Source organism: Onychomys torridus, chromosome 8 (assembly GCF_903995425.1).
Source record: "Onychomys torridus chromosome 8, mOncTor1.1, whole genome shotgun sequence".
NCBI classification, from domain to species: Eukaryota; Metazoa; Chordata; class Mammalia; order Rodentia; family Cricetidae; genus Onychomys; species Onychomys torridus.
Window position 1 is genome coordinate 10,061,403 of NC_050450.1, and position 22,424 is coordinate 10,083,826.

The 22,424-nt window shown below is 49.2% G+C and overlaps 1 protein-coding gene across 1 annotated transcript in view; it reads left to right on the forward strand.

Annotated features, from left to right (window-relative positions):
* The window catches only part of Tekt5 (tektin 5), a 59,210-nt gene that overhangs the window by 15,452 nt on the left and 21,334 nt on the right, over window positions 1–22,424 (forward strand). Inside the window, exons 2-5 of the mRNA XM_036197586.1 lie at window positions 9,804–9,887; window positions 10,988–11,058; window positions 14,579–14,722; window positions 19,914–20,136. Coding sequence (XP_036053479.1) covers window positions 9,804–9,887; window positions 10,988–11,058; window positions 14,579–14,722; window positions 19,914–20,136 — 522 coding nt within the window. The remainder of the gene's footprint in view (window positions 1–9,803; window positions 9,888–10,987; window positions 11,059–14,578; window positions 14,723–19,913; window positions 20,137–22,424) is intronic.

The following is a 22,424-nucleotide window of genomic DNA, read 5'->3' on the forward strand; positions in this document are numbered from 1 at the left end:
CCCCCTCCCTCAGGGTCTGACCATTCAAAGGCAAAGAGCTTTTGAGAATCAGGGTGGAGGGGGAGGCAAAAAAAAGCATCCTTTAAATCCAGAACAGTATACCAGTTGCGCCCTGGCGGTAAGGTACTCAAGAAATTATGAGGATTGGGCACGGTAGGGTGAATGTCAATTACCCGGGAGTTTACTTCTCTCAGGTCCTGGACTGGTCTGTAGTCATCTGTTCCTGGCTTTCTTACCGGCAAGAGCGGAGTATTCCACTCTGATTGACATGGTTTCAGTATGCCCAGTTCCAGAAACCTCTTGATGTGGGGTTTTATGCCTTCTCGGGCTTCTCGACTAAGCGGGTATTGTCTTACTCGCACGGGTACCGCAGTGGGTTTGAGGGTGACCACCACCGGGGGTTGCTCCTTAGCCAGTCCGAGGCCCCCCGTCTCTGCCCACGCATTAGGGAACCTATGAATCCATTCCTCGTTGTACGGTGAAACAGTGGCTACAGAGGCTTTTGCCACTGCTCCATACAGACGGTATTCCTCAGCAGCTGGAAGTTCTAGCGTGAGGAGATGGAGGTCCCCTACTTTCGGGTGGGCAAATTTTAATTCCGGGCCCCGAGAGGTAAAGGAGATCTGAGCTCCCAGTTTTGTCAGGAGGTCTCTACCTAATAGGGGTGCCGGACAGTCAGGTAAGACCAGAAAAGAATGCTGCACAGTACCTTTTCCCAAGTTGACTGTTCTCTGGGTGGTCCAGGGTCTCTCTCTGCTTCCATTTGCTCCTCGGACCAGTGACTTTCGGGTAGACAGAGGGCCTAGTGGATGCTTGATGGCTGAATAGACTGCCCCCGTGTCCACCTCAAAGTCCACTGGGGTCCCCTCCACTTCAAACATTACCCGGAGTTCGGGGAGGGGGTCCGAACCCTGACTCCCTCAGTCCCCAAGGGCGAGGACCTGCCGGCCCCGCCCTTTCTGCTTCTTCGGGCATTCTCTGATCCAATGACCCTCCTCTTTGCAGTAGGCGCATTGATTTGGTCCCAAAGGAGGACGGCCTCCCCGACCTCCTCCTCCTCGCCCCCGCGGCCCCGGCCCGTCTCTTACCGCGGCTGCAAGAATCCGTGTTAGATCCCGGTTTTGGCGTTTCCGCTGCTCTTTTTCTTTTTCCTCTCTTTGTTTTTCTAACCGAGCCTCTTTTTCTTCCGCGGTCTCCCGCTTATAATAGACTTTTTCTGCCTCTTTAACCAGGTCCCTCAGGCTCATCCTTTGTAACCCCTCCAATCTTTGCAGCTTCCGCCGTATATCTGTGGCAGACTGCCCTATAAAGGCCATGCTCACTGCCCCCCTCAATTCCTCTGACTGTGGGTCAAAGGGTGTATACCTTCTATATGCTTCCATGAGTCTCTCAAGAAAGGCAGAGGGGGTCTCTTCAGACCCTTGAAGAACCTCGCCTACCTTAGCCAAATTAGTGGGCCTTCTGGCCGCTGCACGGAGACCTGCCATTAGAGTCTGGCGATAGAGGGACAGATGCTCCCTACCTTCCGGAGTGTTCGGATTCCACGTTGGGCGCCGCAGGGGAAAGTGCTCATCAATGAGATTGGGGAGCTGAGTTGGCCGCCCGTCCGGTCCAGGGACCAACTTCCTAGCTTCCAGGAGGATGCGTTCCCTTTCTTCTGTGGTGAAAAGGACCCCCAGAAGCTGCTGGCAATCATCCCACGTAGGCTGGTGGGAAAACATGATGGACTCTAGGAGTCCAGTTAGGCGGGAGGGGTCTTCAGAAAAGGGTGGGTTATTATTCTTCCAGTTATATAAATCTGAGGAAGAAAATGGCCAGTATTGGAGGGCAGGCATGTCTCCTCCAGCCCCATCATCAATAGTTCCCCCAACGGGCCGTAGGGGCAGTGTGACTGCCGGTGGGGCCTCATCATGAGGGCGTGCCCTTCTCTGGCGGGTGCCCTGTGCGGGGCCCGAAGGGGAGACTGTGACCGGTCCGGATCCTGCCCCCGCTGGCGGCGGCGGCGGCGGCGGCGGCGATCTGTAAGGTGGTGGGGGGTCTAGGTCAAGAGAAATGAGATCAGCCTGAGACTCTGGCAGGGGTGCAGGTGTAGGGATCAATGAGGGAGGGGAAGATTTAGGCGAATCAGAGGTTTTGGTTAGAAGGAGAGAGGTATGATCAGTAGGTGGTGCAGACGGGCCGACCTGAAATGACCGGACCCACTTAGGCGGGTCCAGTACCAAATCTTCCCAAATCCAAATATAGGCTTGTTGGTCCGGATGCCCATGTGAACCTGGAATGAAGATTTTTTGTTTAACTGCCCTAATAAGGTTCAGATCGAAAGTGCCATCAGCGGGCCACCCCACACCGAAGGTGGGCCATTCAGATGAGCAGAAAGTCTGCCACTTTCCTTTTTTCACTCGAACTGCCAGGTTCGATGCACGAGCCGTCACTTCTGACCAATGAGAGAGAGTGAGAGAAAGTGGTGTAGAGGCAGTTTGTCCCATACCGAACAGATAGAGTAAGACACCGAAGGACACAAACGAAATCACAACACACAGAGACAGGACAAGCCGGCAAATTGGTACAGAAAACGAAACCAAAAGAGTATCTAGCGGCCCGGGCCTTCTAAAAAATCTCCTAGGCAGGAGGGTGTCCGAAGGGGTCCTTCTTACAGGATCCCCACACTCTAGAGCGTCCTCCAGAGTTGCAGCCTGTGGGTTCCGGACACGTCTGTCCCCCACCGTCCAGGAGTCCTCACGGGCAGCCTGGACAGCTGCTCACCCTCCCAAGCCGACTCACCACCAGACGTGAAGACAATCTCGGTGGGACCTCCAATGTTAGAGTCGGCGCTGAAACCAGAAGCTTCACTCCGATATCGGGTCACACAGAAACAGTTTATTTCTTTTTTACGTGCGCACGGGTCAATCAGTCAAGCTTAGGACTGAAGACCCCGAAGCTCAAGCTCGCAGGCTTGTTATAGGGCAGTTTCGCATGGGTTGGGGAGTGGGGTCGCTCAGAGTTCAGCCATCCAGCTGGCTCACATGGATTGGGGAGTGAGGGTCGCTCGGAGTTCAGCCATCCGGCTGGCTCACGTGGCTTGGGGAGTGAGGGTCTCTCAGAGTTCAGCCATCCGGCTGGCTCACATGGATTGGGGAGTGAGGGTCGCTCGGAGTTCAGCCATCTGGCTTGTTTCACATGGATTGGGGAGTGAGGGTCGCTCGGAGTTCAGCCATCCGGCTTGTTTTTCCAAGAGCTGCGAGCTAGCTTTACAACGTGGAAGCCTTCTGTACGAGCTAAGCAGGAATATTTTTCCACTAAGCAGAAATACATTTCTCTACTGGGATAGAGCCTAAAATGGAGCCTTTACAGCAGGAAGTGCCTTTACCTGCTAAACCATCTCACATTTCTTTAGGTGTGTTCTCTTTGCTTTATGGAACGCAAACTTTGTGGTGGCAGGGGTGTCTGTTCAATTGCTGTACTCTACTCCAGCACCTCAATCAAGCAGAGTCCAGATGAGGGCCTCCAAACTCCTGAGCAGCTAGTCATTGGATTCCCCTCCTTTCTGCGTTCTTTGGTGCCTTTACTCCCAGAACCCTCTGCTCCCTTCTTGGGCCTGTTGGCTTTTATGATGTCCCAGGCAGATGGTGGCTGATCACCATTGTCCCTCAGCTCCATAATAACATCCATGAGCAAACAGCTCATTCTCTTACCTTCTGTTGTGCTCAAGTCCCTGAGACAGTTGGAAAGAAGGCCAGGAACTGTGGCAATACTATCTTGGTCTCACAGGGCCCCACTGTTGGTTAAAACAGCGCTGCTGGTAGGTGGTCGCCGCACATGACTGCCATGCCGGCAGAAGAGCATGCTGGAGGAAAGTCACGAGCCATGGTTACCTTTCTAGAGCATTATTGGAAGAGAGGGAGAGAGAGAGAGAGAAAAGAAGATGCACGGAGGGCCCGCCCACCTTTTAGGCTGGCCCCCCGTCCCAGGATGATGACGTAATTAAGGACAAAACCTTACATCCCAAGCTTTCACTTATTATAAAAAAAGCAGGTAGATGGGAATAGGGGCGTCATTCCTCTCAAAAACTGCTTCCAGCTGATTTTTTGGACGTCGATTGGCTCTTGGGGGAATGGAGAAAGGGAGTCCTCTGAGGTAGACAGGCATTGTGGGATGCTGTCTGTCGTCCGTTTGTTCTGGAGGCATGTATCCCTCTTGGCTGTGGCTGAGAACCTTGTCTGACAAGATGCTGGTGACATAGTAAAAAGCTTAGAGAGAAAACATTCATTATTATTTTATGTTGGTAGATCCGGCCTGTCCAGATGGATTTTGAAACATGTTAAGCTTTATCAGAGACAGATTATTTTAAAGCACCTCATAGTAATAGATGTTTAAATTAAAATCTTTCTGTAGCGCCCAGACACTTTTTGGTCTGGGGGTGTAAATACCTTTTAGTTGTTACAGTTTCTTACTTGATGATCTTTGGACTCTGGTTCTGTGGTGGTCCTGTACCATTGGCTGAACAGTAACTTAGAACAGGGAACTGGGAAGAGAAAAGTTTGTGGTGCATGAGAACTTTTTTTTTTTTTTTTTAATTAGGGACAAGGCAAAGATCATGGCCCTGTCTGTATGCACGTGAGAAACATAGGTGGTAACTTTGAAGTGAGACAGTGAGCTCTTATCTTAATTGGAAATCTTTTTTCATTAAGTAACTCTGAAAGTGCAATTAACTCTGGTGAGGTAAGGCTGTTCTCTGTACCCAACAATAGAAAGGAGAAGTGACATCCTAAAACTCCCAGGACTGAGTCAGTGGCTCTGGTGTCCAGAAGGAAAGAAACGGATCACTTCCCTGCTGTGTTCTGAGTTCCCTTCCGTGTCTGTAGCCAAGCCTAGGTTTGTTGAAGGTCTTAGCTTGATGTGTCTTGGTGCCTGGGTGTCTTTCTAGGTGGCACTTTTAACAAGGCTGTTGACGTCCTGGCAGGGCATTCATTAGCCTGTGGCCTTTTTTTACTTAAAACAGCTTTTTGGGAGTCAGCGAGTGCCAGCACTTGGTAATTTTGATTTTGGGCTTTTATCTCTTCCCTGGCACACCTTAAATGCCACAGATAACTCTTTTGCCTGTGGGGTCAGGAGCCTTGCTCTCCAGATGCTTAAGTTTTAGTTGGGGAGGTCTGAGGAACAAGAGACGGATTTTACTCTGTGTCTTGGATTTTTTTTTTCCTGATGATTGGTGGCTTAAGGATGGCTTTTGGAAGACCTGCCAGTAGGCAGACTGTAAACCAAACCTTTTGGAAGACTTGTCTGAGGCTATAAGCTGATTTTTTGGCTTAGCAGACATCCTGACTACTGTAAACTTAATTGTATGGATCTTAGCCACTTTCAGACCTGTCTGTGTTTCTTAAGGCAGTTGAAAATGAGTGGGTGGAGTTAAGGTGAGTTAGGGTGAGAGTCTCAGAAGCCGCCCAAGCCCGCCCATTTGAGCCTGCCCACTGCCAGTGGAAGTCAGACAGAAAAGGTTGCACGTGGCAAGCACAGAAGTGGGGAAGGAGAAGGGTTTAGAGCTTTAGCAGAAAGCTTGGGATAAAGTAACTCTTATTTGCCTGTTTGCTGGTAGAAGTTCCCGAGACTCTGTTATGTGGCTAGGTTTACCGGTGCCCACCCCTATCCGCCAATGTAGGTGGTAAATGCCCCTTTGTCCCATGGCTGTAGCCAAGAGAAAAATAAAAAATTAAAATAACAAACTGGGATCAGACTCCAGTCTTGGGCGTCCCCGAGAGTGGAGAGAGATCTAAGAATCAGCTCAAGTTCACCATCTCTCTTTGTCAAGGGAACGTGAGGGCTGTGGCTGTGCTGCAGTTGGTCTACCTGGTAGACCCGGGAGGATATTTTTCCCCTAGTCAGGAGCAAAAATTTCCCTGCCATTGCCAGCACAGCCCAAGGACAACCCCCGGGGTGTCCATCACAAAGAATATAGCTCAGACTACAGCCTCGAGAACGGCAGACTCACTGTGAAGAATCATGGCGGTATCAGTAGTGGTAGCTGTATAGGGGTCCAGTGGAGGCGAGGGATGAGCATGCGATCACAGTTTTGCAGTCTTGATGGATGGGGGAGGAGGCGGCAAGTGGTAGCAGTCCTCGGTTGGTGTATTGAGTCTAAATGGCACCAAATGTTGGTTAAACTCCAAATGTTGGTTAAACTGGCATTGCTGGTGGTTGGCCACCGCCCGTGGTGGCCAGCCAGAGGAGTGTTCTGGAGAAAGAATCATGAGCCATGGTTACCTTTCTAGAGCTTTATTGGGAGAGAGGGAGAGAGAGGGGGAGGAGAGAGACAGAGAGAGAGACAGAGAGAGAGAGGAAGGAGCACAGAGGGCCCACCCGAATTTTAGGCTGGCCCGCATCCCAGGATGATGATGTAATTAAGGACAAAACCCTTACACCCGCCCCTTTCTGTAGCTTGCCTTCTACTTGAACAGTAACAAAGAAAAATGTACACAGATAGTTGTAGGGACTGTCTTAGTCAGTGTTCTACTGCTGTATAGAGATATCATGACCAAGGCAGCTCTTATAAAAGTAAGAATTTAGTTGGGAGCTTGCTTACAGATTTACAGGAGTAGTCCATGATCGTCATGGTGAGAAGCAGATAGGCATGGCGCCAGAGCAGCAGCGGAGAGCTTTACATCCTGATCCACAGGCAGGAGGCAAAGAGAGTGTTGGCTTGTTGTGGGCTTCTGAAACCCACCCCCAATGACTTTCCACCAAGGCCACACTTCTTTCTTTCTTTCTTTCTTTCTTTCTTTCTTTCTTTCTTTTTTTTTTTTAAATGCTGAATGCCTTTATTGAAGGAGGGAGGAGGTCTTAAATACAGGCTTACAGCACAATGGGAGAACCCTGGAAGGCAGAAGTTTGCTACCAATGTTTTATAATCTTGCATCTAAGCTGTTAACGCCCAACATGCAGGATACACAGACAAGGAACTTCCCTTAAGCATTCAGGAGGGTGGAACCCGGCAGGGAATTAGCATAGGGAGGATATCAAGGTCAAAGTCAGCAAGCAAGGCACCAGTTACCCAAAACGGGGGCCAGGGACCTACAGGTCCCCCCCTTTTACTAAAAAATGAGCTTCTGACTTAGGTTGTGTGGGACTTCAGCAGGTCACCTTACCCGTCATGGAGACACCTGCCCAGGCCACACAGGTGTTCTGACTTAGGTTGGTGAGCACTCCCCCAGGCATTATCCATCTTTGAATACTCATTATCATATAGGCTCAACCGTGTGAGAGCTGGAGAGTTAACTGCTGCCAAAGATCTCAAAGTGGCGCTGGGCTCGCAATCTGTGTGTTCGACACAGAAAAGACCTAACCCACCGATAGCCAGTAGGCTAAAGGCAACTTCTAATCTTTCCTAAATAGTTCACTAGCTGGGAACTAAGTTGCACATATGCATATATATGAGCCTATGGGTGTGGAGGACATTCTCATTCAAAGCACCACAGGATTCATTGATAAATTACTTTTCTCATGCTATGACAAAATTCCTTGCAAAAGCATCTGAGGAAAGAGTTTGTTTTGGCTCACAGCTTGAAGGAATAGTCCCCATCATGGTGGGGAGGGCATGGTAGAGGAGTGTGAGGCAATGGGTCATACCATGTTTGCAGCCAGGAAGCAGAGAGAGATGATTACTAGTGCTTAGATTGCTTCTCCTTTTATTCAGTCTGAGACCCCAGCTCAGGAGCTGACATCCACACCCGGACAGAGCTGACAGTGAAGACAATCCATCACAGACAGGGTTGTACATGAAGTCTTCACACTTGCTGGTGAACATAATCTGCTAACAAACCTGATTGGTGAGATAATGCACCAACCCTGAGCCCATGTACACAGAGGGTCTGAGAGGTAACCCAGCATGTTCAAGTGCATACAGTAAGAAGTGGCTAAGCCTGAATTTGAAGCCAATAAATAGACTACCAAGAAATAGGAGGCCAGCAGCTGACACATCATGTCACAATGATAGCTTAGCTTTACTTATTAACATAGCTTGGGAAAGCTTAGGGACAACTTACAGAGATTGTAGGAAGTGGTGTTACCCTTGTCTTCAAATACCCGTCAATAACAGCTCACAGTGTCAGAGAGTTGTAACCATGATTGATTAGCCCTTATGTACCTGGTCCAAATACCCTGGCAGTGGGAATGTGTGGCAGAGGCTGTTCACTTCCTGGCAGACAGGAAGCCAAGGAAAAAACATAGGAAGAGACCAGGGCCTGTGAGATATACTCATTGGGGTGGTTTGAAAGAAAATAGGCCCCAAAGGGAGTGGCACTATTAGGCAGTGTGACCTTTTTGGAGGAAGTATGTCACTGTGGAGGTGGGCTTTGAGGTCTCATATATGTTCAAGATTCCACCCAGTGTCTGAGTTCACTTCTTGGTGCCTGTGAAAGATGTAGAACTTTCAGCTACCTCTCCAATACCATGCCTGCCTTCTTGCCACCATTCTCCCAGCCACCATGTCCCTCCATGATGATAATGGACTAAACCTCTGAAACTATAAGCTGCTACCTCAATTAAATGTTTTCCTTTAAGAGTTGCTGTGGTGATGGTGTCTCTTCACAGCAATAGAAACCCTAACTAAGTCAGACAGAAGTTGGTACTAGGGACTGGGGTACTGCTAGGATAGGCCTGACCATGTTTTGTTTGGAGGAATTTGGACTTTGGGAGTTTGGGCTTGGAAAGCAGTGGAAGCTTTAAGTGCTACTTAATGGGCCATACTAGCAGGAGCATGGAAGGCAGCGGTGCTGAGTGTGATCTGATGAACTGTGGAGGGCTGGCTCAAGAAATTTTAGAGGAGAATTTTAGTATGTTGCCTAGAGATGGAGCTTGTGCTATTTTGGTAAAGTGGCTGCTTTTTGCCCTTGTTCAAAGAGTCTGCCTGAGGTGAAAGTGAAGAGATTTGAATTAATTGCTTTGACAGAGGAAATCTCAAAATAGCCTAGTACAGACTCTGTCATATGGTTATTACTCTTATACAGATTTATAATGAAAAGGAACAAGAAAATGTAAAATTTGAGGAGAAAAGGAGCACCAGGAAGTGGAATGGAGCTAAATTCTATGATCCAGGAGATAAACAGATTAAGAACGGAATAAAGGGAGTGGTGACCTCAGGGCAAGATCTCACCCAGCTAAGCTTCCAATTTGTGAAAAGGAATCAAAGAAAAGTTAGAGTGTCATAGGGCACACCTTTAGTCCCAGCACTGGGAAGGCAGAGGCTGATGGATCTCTTGAGTTTTGAGTCTAGCCTAGACTAAAGAGCAAGTGTCAGAACAGCACACCTTAGTGAAGGCAACCATCAAAAGTAGAAAGTTGGTGAAGATGTAATGGAACAAGGGGCCATCCATCCATCCATCCACCTTTCTTTGCTTATTTTCTTTTCTTTTGAGACAGGGTCTCACTATGTAGTTCTGACTGTTCTAGAATACACTATGTATGGCTGGCCTGGAACTCAAAGAAATCCACCTCCCTCTGCCTCCAAGTATTGGGATCAAAGGCATGTACACCACACCTGATTTTTAGTTGTTTCTTAGCCCTATCAAGGTGAGTTCAAGGTGAACCATCACAGGCTCTCTCCCAATTATACTGCTTCCTGGGACACATCCTTGTCCTGATTTGAACACATGGGCTTGCAGTGGCCCTGGCACAAAAGCACAGTAATGAGGCTCCATGGAACACCCAGGTACCGAACAGAACAGAGCAGATGAGGTACAAGTTCTCACTCGCCTACACTCAGCTTCTGCCTAGGCCTCCACAGGACACAGTCTTTCCCATTGTTCCAATAGGTGGCCCTGGAGTGTCTGTACAATCGGGAGAAAAGGATTGGGATTGACCTGGTCCATGACAGCGTGGAGAAAAACCTTATTCGGGTAAAGTACCCTCTGGGAGTGGGTGAGAGGACAGCGGGCTGGTCAGAAGGCTGAGTGGCCTGTCTGGAGTAGAAGTCACATATGATGCCCCATGGAGTTAGAGCTCAGAGAACACTGTGGGGCACTGATGTCCTCATGTAGGAAAGGGAAGAAGTGGAAATGGGAATGGAATGGGATTATTTGATCTCAATCTTTTTATTTTCAAAATGACCATATGGATGGCACCATGATAATAAAAGTAAAGGCCCATGTATATTTATTTTTGCTCATTTATGCAGAGTCTCATGTATCCCAGGCTATCCTCAAGTTCACTATGTAGCTGAGGATGACCTTGAACCCCTGATCCTCCTGCTTCTTTCTACCTTCTGATTGCTGGGATTACAGACATAAACTATCATATCCAGTTTATACAGTGCTGAGAATCCAGCTGAAGGCTTCATACGTGCTTGGCAAACCACACTCGTGATAGTAAGCACACACTACACACACTGTGTATGTATACCACTTCAGGGGCATGGTTTAATTAATGAAAAAATTATCTGTGAGCATTCTACACATAGTTGGCTGCTAAATTTTATCTTAATTTTTAAGTATATAAAAAGAAAAGAAGCCAGATATAGTGTCACATGCCAGTAATGCCAGGTACTCAGGGGGTTGAGGCTGGAGGATCACTAAGCCAAGGCCTGCATGGGCTATAAAATGAGTTCAAGGCTAGTCTGGGCAAATCAGTGAGCTCCTGTTTCAAAATAAGAAGAGGGGATGAGATAACTCAGTGGTAGAATTGCCTGCCTGCTCATGAGAGAGGAGAGTGCGAGGGAGAGAAAAGAGAGTGGAGGGGAGGAAGGAAAGAAGGAAAGGAAGGAAGGAAGGAAGGGAATGGGAGAAGAAGGGAGGAGAGGAGAAGAGGGGGAAATAAGAAGGCACTAGGCAGACCGAGGCAGGAGGATCTTGAGTTCAAGGCCTCTATCATCCACTCTTTGCTCCAGTGGTCCTGGGATCCCTGCTCGGGTATTTCCTGGCATGGGGCTCCTGCACGAGGGCTCTGACCAGTGAATTTCCAACAATGTCAGCTCTTTCTGACATTTTTTTTTTCATTTCAGGAAGTGGATTTACTAAAATGTTGCCAAGATCAGATGAGAAAATTAGCTAAACGAATCGATTTCCAGATGCGGTAAGGAAGCCTTTCTCCTTCAGGATTGTTTGTGGGTTCACCAGGTTTCTGGGGGAACAGCCAGATGGATCCACTTGTCTCTGAGCAGCTCTTGAGGTTCCTGGTGTGCTGTTAGATGTTTAACACCAGCTCTGTGGGGTGGGGAGGGTGAGGGTGCATGCCCATTTGCCAGTGCTTCTGTCACTGGACCAGTCCATCGAGGGATGCTCGTCTGCTCTCTGGAGCTAGCTCATCCCCAGCTGCTGTTGGCCCCGACAGAAGGCACCAGCCTCCCGACACCCAGCTTTTATGGCTTCCCCAGGTGAGGTCTGAAATTGGGAGGAGCAGCATGTGGTGATATTAGGCAATAAGGCAAGGGACTGGGACGTCTCCAGAAGGGTGCTGGTGGACGCTTGAGCAGGGAGTCTTCAAAAGGCACCGGCTTTTGTTCCTAGACCATGATGTAAACTGGTATCATGCCAAGCTGGGGCCCCTCGCGTAATTAAAGGGAGGTTTGTGCTTTGCTGGGCTTGGGCCCCCTAGCTAAGCCCCTGGGCCCCTAGGCTCCCATGAGACAGCTTCTCCCAGTAGCGCTGGGGCTTAGCATTTACCCTTCCTTGTCCCGGGGCACGCCGTTCTGCTGGTTTTTCTTCTTTGCTTGTTCTTGTCACAAAGGGCACAGTTGGGGCTGCCCTTCTTGATACGGCCAGCAGGGTGGCCTGTAGTTGGGGAGTACTCAGACCTAGCTTGCTAGGAGACTCCAAGGCTGACCCGCTCAGGTGGCCACAGATGAGGGCTTGTGGTTTTTCCGGGCCAGGACTGAGATTTGCTTCCAGGAAGAGGGGTTTTCTCATAGTATAGGCACCTCAAAAGAATAGAAAAGGTTCCTCTTGATTGCGGGGAGGCAAGCTTGGGTTCTTCCTGGTGGGTTGACAGCAGGGTGAGGGTGTGACAGAAAGGGCAAACGGGCCTCATCAGTACCAAGCAGACTGCCAGCTGCTCTCTGAGCTTCCGCTGACCCCAGTGCGCTGACCTACACCCCAGTGCATCGGCTGAGACAGAGCTCTACTTCACTATCCTGCTCAGTGTGGAAGGCCTCAGGGTGGGTCCTGGTGGGGTGTCCTGACAGGATTTCTTGTGTGTCCTCACGGGTGAGCACCCACTATTGGAGACTTCCATTTTCTTCCTTCTGAGTCACTAGAGCCCCCACTCCCACCCAACAGCAACCATATCCACAAGGGAAGGGGAGGGGAGGAAGGAAGGGAGAGAAGCTGACACCCAGGGGAGAAGGAAGGAAGGAAGGGAGGAGACAGAGAGGCTGGGGCCTCCATCCTTAGCTGGTCTCTGACTGAAGACAAGTCAAGTCATTGCCTTACCAAGACAAGTGATCTGACCCTGCCTGCGAGCAATCAGCAAGAACTCACCTTCACTCAACAGAGAACACAGGGAGAGATTCAGGCTTAGAGGCTTCTTAGATGCAAGCTAGGAATTAGTGTCTACTTGGTATATTTAGGTCTGAAACAACCTATTAATAGCCAAGAGTTACTCTTTTCCTTTGAAGACCAGAATCTGAATTTCCCTTTCAAAATGCATTCACTCTTACTTTAGACATCATTTGAAAAGGTGGAAAATAGTAAATAAAGGAGCAGGTACTTGGTATTTGATGAGAAATGTGAAAGTGATTGCCATTGCCCGCGGTTTGGAGCCTGGAAACCGTGGTTCTGGCCAAGCTTCTTAGCTCTGATTCCAACAATCCAGGCTCAAGTCCCTCTCCACTCCTTGTCTCCTCTTCACCTGACCCTGTCTCTGACCCACGCATCACCTCCCTCCACCCGGACCCCCTCCACCCGGACCCCTCCCTCCACCCGGACCCTCCCTCCACCCGGACCCTCCCTCCACCCGGACCCTCCCTCCACCCGGAGTCCTCCCTCCACCCGGAGTCCTCCCTCCACCCGGACCCCCTCCACCCAGACCCTCCCTCCACCCAGAGACCCCTCCCTCCACCCAGACCCTCCCTCCACCCAGAGACCCCTCCACCCAGAGACCCCTCCACCCAGAGACCCCTCCCTCCACCCGGACCCCCCTCCACCCGGACCCCCTCCACCCAGAGACCCCTCCCTCCACCCAGCACCTCCCTCCACCCAGATCCCCACTCCATCCAGCCCCTGACTCTGAGCTGGTCCCTGACCCTGGAAAACCTGGTTATTTCTCTGCTTTTGTGTTAGTTTGAAATTCTAAATCACCTCTGCAGCTTCGTCCATAGTGCCTTTTCCTACTTGATACAAGTACCTAGCTCAGACATGGACTCAGACGTGGGAAGTCCTCCATATTGACTCTCTCTACCTGCTTTGATGACTCCCTCCCTGCACTATTTCACTTCCTGCCTTTTTAAAGGCCCCACAGTTCCCCTTACCATGCTCATCATGTTTATTTTTGCTGTATATAGTTATATAAATTGAGCGACTTGAAGGCAGTGAGTATCTTTCTCTACATTTTAACTCTTGTGTTCAGAACCACCTTTCGTTCCACAGCAATGCATTTGTGATAGAAGTGACTCTATACAGACTTGGTCTAAACATGGTTTGGTATCTTCTAAATCTGTTCTTATGAATACAGAGTTGGTTTTTTTGGGGTTTTTTGTTTGTTTGTTTTTGGTTTTGTTTTTTGAGACAGGGTTTCTCTGTGTAGCTTTGTGCCTTTCCTGAATGTCGCTCTGTAGATCAGGCTGGACTCGAACTCACAAAGATCTGCCTGCCTCTGCCTCCTGAGTGCTGGGATTAAAGGCGTGTGCCATCACTGCCTGGCTACAGAGATTTTTTTTTTAAAGACTTATTTTTATTTCGTGTATATGAGTGTTTGCCTGCGTGTACATATATGTACTGGGTGTGTGCCTGGTGTCTGCAGAGGCCAGAAGATGGCATCAGATCCAATGGAACTCGAGCTACAGATGCTTGTGAGCTGCCATGTGGGTGCTGGGAACTGAACTCATCCTCTGGTCAGTGTTCTTTACTGCCAAAACAAAGTCATGCCAGGAACCTACAGATTCTCTGTGACTGGTTGAGTGGATGCAACTGAGATGCCCCATCACTCAGAGCCTGAGGTATTGACCACTCAGCCTTTTTTTAAATTTGTATTTTATTCGTGTGTGTGTGTGTGTGTGTGTGTGTGTGTGTGTGCGTGTGTATGTGTGTTACACGCCATTTGGACATCAGAGAACAACTTTCAGGAGTCAAATCTCTACTTCCATTGTGACTTCAGGGGTCAAACTCGGGCCATCATGCTTGAGTGGCAGCTCCTGAGCCATCTTGTTGGCCTGGCTCACATCTGTTTAAGAGACAACAGATGTGTTTGTCCAGGAGCAAGCCCTAGTGGCTGAGTAGCAGATGTTGACACCAAGTGGAAACAGAGCTGAGCAACCTCTGGGTGTGCACAGAGCACTTTCCTGGGAGTCTGGGCTTGCAGCGTGGGCTTTGTCTCTACCTGATGCGTGGCGATGCCTGTGGGTGGAGGGTGCTGTGACCACACATTGCTTCTCCTACAGGGATAACCGAGATGCTCAACATGCCCTAGAGCGGGACATCGAGGACAAGAGCTCAGCCCAGTGTATTGACGAGAGGTGCTTCAATCTCAGAAACACATCCGACAGCATCAGCTTCTTCCATGGCATGGAGAAGTTTGATGGAACGTAAGTTCCCAGCTCTTTCTCCTTGTCTTTGGCCAGGTCCAATGGGAGTAAAGGGCAAGGTGTAGAAAGGGTGTTGTGTGCTGGTCAAGCAGTATTTGAATGGGATCCTCTGTTGCAAGGGGCTGGATCTTCGTTTGGCCAGCAGGTTAAGCTAAGAGTTTACTGGAAGTCTGTAGGCAGCACCAGAGTCAAGCCAGGGAGTGAGAGCTACTGGTCTGTGCCTCACTTGCCCTACAGCTCTGGCTCTGCACCCACCTGCTGTGTGGCCTTGGGTGGGAGGCACTGGCTACATGTCCACATTGCCATCTTTCCATCCATGTTCCACCTTTCTCAAGATCCAAATCATGTGACTGGCTTAGCTGAGAATCCCAGGGCCAATGCCTCAGTGGTAGGCCATGCTGGGAATACTTCCAATGGCAGTTTGCACCAAAGCCTAAAACATAATGGCTGTCACCAACAGGAGCAGGAATTCCATTCAGTAGTGCTCAGCCTGGGTTCAGGTCCTGAGACAGAAAAGGGGCCTCAGAGCAAAGTAGCCAGCCCTGAATAGCTCCAGCCATCTTTGTTTATACATCAAAAACAAACATGGTTTTCCACACTAACAAATAAGCTCTTCCCATCCTCCAGTGTTAACCTCCGACAAAAACAAATACGTCAAATATGTTTTTCCCAACAAAACATCTTTAAACCAAAAACAACACTTACCATTTTGCGAGCTTGGCCAAGTACATCCTTTCTTTACAAAACTAAAGATGATTGACATGGGCACACATTTTTAAGAACATCAATCCCGTTCAAAACGTATTTACAGAAATAGGGGTGATCTGCCTCCTATCAGCTCCGAATCAGAACAGCTCTTGGGGTCTGGCATCCTCAGACAGGAAACCTGAGAAGCATCAGCTCCCAAGGAATTTTAGGGGAAAATATCAGAGAAGAGATGGGGTTTCCAGGAATGATCACGTCTGTCCCATGCATGATTGACAAAGTGACACTAACACCGCCCAAAGAATCAGCAACATTCCGAGAGAAAAGAGAGCATGCCAGCGGCCCGGTCCCAGCGTACTCTGTACTGTCCCCAAGTCCTTGGTCCTTGCCGAGTCCGACTGTCCCTGTAGGCTTTGCCTCATCTGGAGACAAGCAATCATAGACTGGCCTGAAACTAGGCCGCCCAGCTGCCAACACAGAAGTGTCCACCAGCACTGGGATTTTTGGGAGAGAGCAGGTTCTTGGGGGCTGGGGATAAGTCTCAGAACTTGCCTAGCAGGTATGAAGCCCAACTTTAGTTCTCAACACACACACACACACACACACACACACACACACACACACACACACGCTGCTTCTATAGGATGTGGGGAACACAGAGCCTAGTGTTGGACAGTACATTGATTGGATGCGTCTGTGTATCATAATTTCTTTCACCCTGGCAGCTATGAGTAGCACAGGTGCCTCTTGCATGAGTAACACTCTGGAGGGCATGTCCATATCATGGAGGGTCAGACAGAATAATACATGCTTTCCTTATCCACAGGCTGGGGTCTGAGAAGAGGGTCGGGAGAGAAGCTCTGGGTACAGGGTGGGGTTTCCCTTGGGTCTATTCCACACTATCTACCTTTTATCTCTAGCAGATAGAATTGTATTGGGCACTATGTATACAATAGATATTTCTGGAATGAAAGAACAAAGGGAGAGGAAGAGAGAAGTGGAGAAGCCCCTGGGTAGGCTCTGTGGACCACGCCTAGAGCAATCTTCTGGATTTAGCCACATGGTAAATCCTACCTTTTTGGGATTTCTGGTCATGTCACTTCCTGGGACTTGCTCCTCTTTCCACAGGGTTGAGGCCTTGGAATAGCGAGGCAGGGATTCTGCTCCTGTACCCACAGCTGCCTGTCTCTACAGGGAGACTGAGGACGTCCCTCCACCTGTGCAAATGCCTCCCCCTAAGCCCAGCTGCCAAGCTGCTCGTTGCTGGGATAGGCTGCTTTACTCCATCCAACTGGACTCTCTGAGCTGCTCTTTGTGGCCAATAATTGCTCCCCAGATGTTCAAACTCAGGACTCTGTCTTCCAGGTTTGAGGCAGAGTAAAGAGAGGATGTTCAGTGACTGACTGGATTTTAGTGTCTCTGTTCAGTTTAGTTCTCAGCAGCTTGGGTTAACAAAGATGATGATGACGATGATGGTGGTGATAACCACAGTGCTGGTGGTGATGGTGGTGATGGTGGTGATGATGGTGATGGTGGTGATGGTGGTGATGGTGGTGATGATGGTGATGGTGGTGATGGTGGTGATGGTGGTGATGGTGGGTGATGATGGTGGTGATGGTGGGTGGTAATGGTGGTAATGATGGTGATGGTGGTGATAATGACATTTGCTATGTTAGACTTTGTGTCCAGAGCTTGGCATGCAACATCTTATGAATAATAATCACTTGACAAGTGCTTCCTGTGTGTCTGGTTGTGATAGGGATTTCATCCTGAGCATAGGCGCCATAATTATCCCCATTTGATGAAACCAGTGCTCAGAGAGATGAGCAGCTGACCTCAACTCACACAGTGACTAGCAGAACTGAGCTTTGAGTCCACACTGGACACAAAGTCTAGGTGTTGTCCTGTGGTGATATTATGTCCCTCAATATATTGTACACCTTAATAAACTTATCTGGGGTCAGAGAACAGAGCAGCCACTAGATAGACATAGAGGCCAGAAAATGATGGCACTCACACCTTTAATCCTAGCATTCTGGAGGCAGAGATCCATCCAGATCTCTGTGAGTGCAAAGCCACACTGGAAACAACCAGGCATGATGACCCATGCCTTTAATCCCAGGAAGTGATGGCAGAAAGCAGAAAGGTATATAAGGCATGAGGACCAGGAACTAGAGCTGGTTAAGCTTCTAGGCTTTTAGCAGCAGTTCAGCTGAGATTCATTTTAGATGAGGACACAGAGGCTTCCAGTCTGAGGAAACAGGATCAGCTGAGGAATTGGTAAGGTGAGGTGGCTGTGGCCTGTTCTGTTTCTCTGACCTTTCAACGTTCACCCCAATATCTGGCTCCTGTTTTTTTTTTATTAATAAGATCTTTTAAGATTTGTGCTACATTGTCCAGTGATGACCCTGCCTCTGTACCAAAGCCTGCCCCCCTTCTGCCTTTAGAGGACGTGGGCTCCAGGGAAGTACACTCCTGATTCTGAGGTGTACCGCCTATGAGGAGACAAGCTGCCTGTGATGACTTCCTCCAGAGAGAGGGAGGTGAGGCTGCTGTTTTCCCTGAGGATCTCTCAGCTGCCTGCTCCAGGGGAAGGCAGGGACATGGCATCTACTGCTGGTGACAGTGATTCTGTCTCATTTAGCAGGAGTACATTCTCTTAGTATATGCTCACGGGGAGTTTTGTTGTTTGTTTGGTTTGTGAAGACAGGGTCTCCCAGTCCAGCCCTTGAAGATTCATAGGTTATATTCTCATGCCTGGGAATGTGGGGAGACCAAGGTCCTTGTTTGGTTTTTTATTTTGGTCACAATTCTCCCACCTCAGCCTCCCAGGATTCTAGGGCATTTCGAGACAGGGTTTCTCTATGCAGCTCTGGCTGTCCTAGAACTTGCTTTGTAGACCAGGCTGGCCTGGAACTCACAGAGATCTGCCTGACTCTGCCTCAGTAGTACTGAGATTAAAGTTGTGCCCCTCCACACCTGGCTAGACAACTGCTTTTCAATGCATTCATGCATACATATGATAAGGATTAGCTTGTGGGGCAAAGGTTAACAATAACCACTAATAAAATAGAATAATCACAACAATATGTTATAGTAAAAGTCATTTAAAACTGATGAATTGGGGCCATTGAAGTGGCTCAGGGGTGAGACTCCCGTCAGCTAGCCTGAGAACCCTAGTTTGATTCCCGGAACCCACACTGTGGAATGAGAGAATCAGTTTCTGCAGACTGTCCTCTGGCTCCACACGCCCACACTAAATAAATAAATAAATGTAATTAAAAGGTGTTGATAAATAAAATACAACTTATAAATTGTTTATTTCTGAAAGTTTTCATGTGATGTTTCCATGTGTCAGCTGAATTCAGTGACTGAAATGTAGTCCTGTCTCACCATTACTTGCTTCTAAAGTCCTTGCAGGCACACACCTGAGTGTGTGAATATCCGCTTAGTTTACCATCCTTTCCCTCCTCTGGCCCCAGGACCCTGGATGCCATCACTCTTACTAACGGCTTCATTGCTGGTGCTTCAAATAAGGCTTGGCCCATGGTGGACTTTGAAAACATAATGCTTAGGACAGGGGTGTGGCTCAGCAGAAGAATGCTTGCCTAGCATGTGTGATGCTGCTGGCTATGTCCTGGTACTGAAAAACAAAAACCAGAAAGCAACACAAATAAACAAAACAAAAAACAAAAACAAACAAACAAAACAAAAACCAATAAACAAAACAAAAAACCACCAACTAAACCCTATATGTGTTGAGTGAATGGATTAGTCATTGGCACAGCCACATACTTGTTGTTGGACTGGGAGCACTTGGGCCAGTCTGGGCCTTCCTGCCTGCTTCTAGGCCTGGTTATGTCTTTGGTAGAGGTGAGAGGGCAAAGCTCCTTGAAGGACCACCCATCCCATCCACTCTTGAGAGCCTTATTGAAAATGCTGGAGCCCCTGCAGGCTCCATTTGGTGCTGCTGTAAAATGAGGGATGAGCCGGGTGGTAGCAGAGCATGCCTTTAATCCCAGCACTCAGGAGGCAGAGCCAGGCAGATCTCTGAGTTCGAGGCCAGCCTGGGCTACCAAGTGAGTTCCAGGAAAAGGTGCAAAGCTACGCAGAGAAACCCTGTCTCAAAAAAATCAAAACCAAACACACACACACACACACACACACACACACACACACACACACACACCAAAAACAAAAAACAAAAACAAACAACAACAACAACAAAAAACTAGGAATGGATTGGGACAGCTGTCCTCAACAGGGAATAGGCATGTTCCTCTGGCCTCAGGGACATTTATGGTAATTGAGGCTGTGTGTGGGAGCTCCTGGAAGGGTAAGAGTAAAGGTCAGGTTTACCCTCAGGTGCACAGGACATCAAAGAACCACACACCAAGGTTGAGGATCCCAATGCAGAGGTCTCTAAGACCTGGCAGCAGCTCCCCAGTTCCCCACCTGACCTCAGTTTGCCTTTGGACTTTTGCAGGGTCTCTGTTCCTGAAACTTGGGCCAAGTTCAGCAATGACAACATCAGACACTCTCAGAACATGCGGGCCAACTCCATCCGTCTTCGAGAGGAGGCAGAACACCTGTTTGAGACCTTGTCGGACCAGATGTGGAGGCAATTCACCAACACCAACCTGGCCTTCAATGCTCGTATCTCTGAGGAGACAGATGTGAAGAACAAGCTACAGACACAGCTCGCTAAGGTAAGCAGGTGCTGCATCCAGATGCATTGTCCAGCCATGGTGCTGAAACAGTCCATGCCTCTTGTGGGCTGCAGCCTATCTAATCCAAGAGAGGGCTGTGAGCTTCCCAGGTGATTGTAGCATCCCTGGTCACTGATGATGGAAATTGGAGTTTGGCCTAGCTGTTGACACAGCATCCGGGACACTGGTATGTCCTGGCACCCTTCCTTCTCTGTCTGAAGACCGTGTAGCTGAGTTTGACCAGGACAGCATTGTCCCTGAGGGTCCTAGCACATTCTGTTAGCCACAGCACACCTTTGAAAAGACAACTTTTGACTTTCTGCGGCATGATGTCCCCCTGTAGAGAGGTGGGGTGTTTGTTTTCTTAGTTAGAGGATTGCCCAATTTGCCCACTACCTCCTCTTCTTCCAAGACAACACACCCTCTGCTTACTCTGTAATTGGGCCACAGTGTGTCAGTTCACACCTCTGGGGTATACCTCCTGTGTGGACTAGATAGCCCCTGCTCAACACCAATGCATTCTGCACCCTGGCTGGTGGAGGCCACACCAGACATTAGGAATAAAGCAGGCAGGAGGCGAGCTTCCAAACATGCTGCCTATCTGCAGTTGGCTTATGTCAATTTGGGGATCAGTGGTGGGTATGGAATTTACACAGAGTGACTTAGCGGTACGAATCTTGTTGTAGGGTGTGGGGCATCGGGAGGACTAGCCCTGAATTTCTGTTTGCAAAACAGCCCTTTTGCTCTGTTGGCGTGCAGTGGGCTGCAGACAGAGCTTGATGGGGTTACTGGAGCAATTACGCCCACATCTGAATGCATTTGGCCCAGGTGTGCAGACAAAATGAGTTTCTGGAAAATAATTGCAAGTTGTAATCAGGGAAGCAGCAGGGAATGAGTCAGAAGTGGGGGCCCTCCAAGGATGTAACAGAAGAGAGGGGTATTTACAGCAAAACAGACTGAGGCCAGGGGACGGCTCAGTCAGCAAAGCATTTGCTGCATGAGTGAAGGTCTGAGTTCAGTCTCCAGCACCACGTAAAAAGACAGACTCAACAATGAGTGTCTGCAGCCCCGACACCGGCACCGCAGAGGCCAGCCAGTGTGGCCAGACTGGGTTCAATGAGAGACCCTGTCTCAAAAGTTAAGGTGGGGAGCGATTGGGGACAACACCTGACATCCACTTCTGGCTCCAGAATGTGGCTGAATTCAACATGATGTTACAAAAGGGAAACTATTGGTGTAGGCTTTTGATCACTTGGGAACGATCTAGGCCCTTCACTGCTCTGACACTGAATTGGTCCCTGTGTCTCTCTGAGGAAAATCTGGATGGCAGCACACAGGCCTGCCACACTCTGGCTCTCATCATCTCTCAACAGCCTCATTCCCTGCTGTTGGCTACTGCAGCCCCTCCCACGTCCCCAGTGTCCCCAGACACATCTGCTCACTGCCTGACTCAGGACCTTTGCATGCTCTCTCCTCTGCCTGGAGTATTCTTCCCCAGGTGTCTCTTCGACAACCTCTTAAAATGACCCTTAACTCTTGCTTCAAATATCATTTATCCTCAAAGCCTGCCCTGAACATCCCAAGTCATACAAATCCCTCCCTGCTGTAACCCCGTGCCAAGGAGCCAGAGACAGGAGGATCTGTGGCACTTGCTGGCTGGCATCCCAGTGCGGGGTTCAGTGAGACTGTCTCAGAGGAATAAGGTGGAGAGTGATAGAACAGGGCACCCAGTTTCCTCCCTTGGCCTTTCTGTGCCTTCCTGAACAGATGTGCAAACACACACACACACACACACACACACACACACACACACACACACACAAATGGATAGGGAGTCAAGCAGGCCAAGGATGAATAGGGAGAAGAAAGAATTTCAGAAGATACATGGGATGACGTTGGAGGAAAACAGGCTTAGAGCACTCAAGTCCTAGAAGGACCTGAGTAAGGCTGTGGCTTCCTCTGAGCCAGGGGAGCCTGTAGAGTGCATCAGAGGAAGATGCTGGGTCCAGATTCACTCTGGTGGAAGATCATGGGCAGGCACTGGTGAGAGAATGCCTGCCCACACAGGGGTGACATGGGAGACAACTGGGGAAGGGGAGACTTAGATGCTTGAGAAGGCAGAGCTGGCTCAGCCCCACCCCACCTCCAATCTCAGAACATCTCCCTATGAATCTCCAGTTTTCCTGTAGAGCCAGATAACCAACAGCTTCAAGTCTGGACCATACATTTGCTGTCACAGCTACTGCATCCTGAGGATGTGTAAGAAGGCAACTATGGATAACACACAC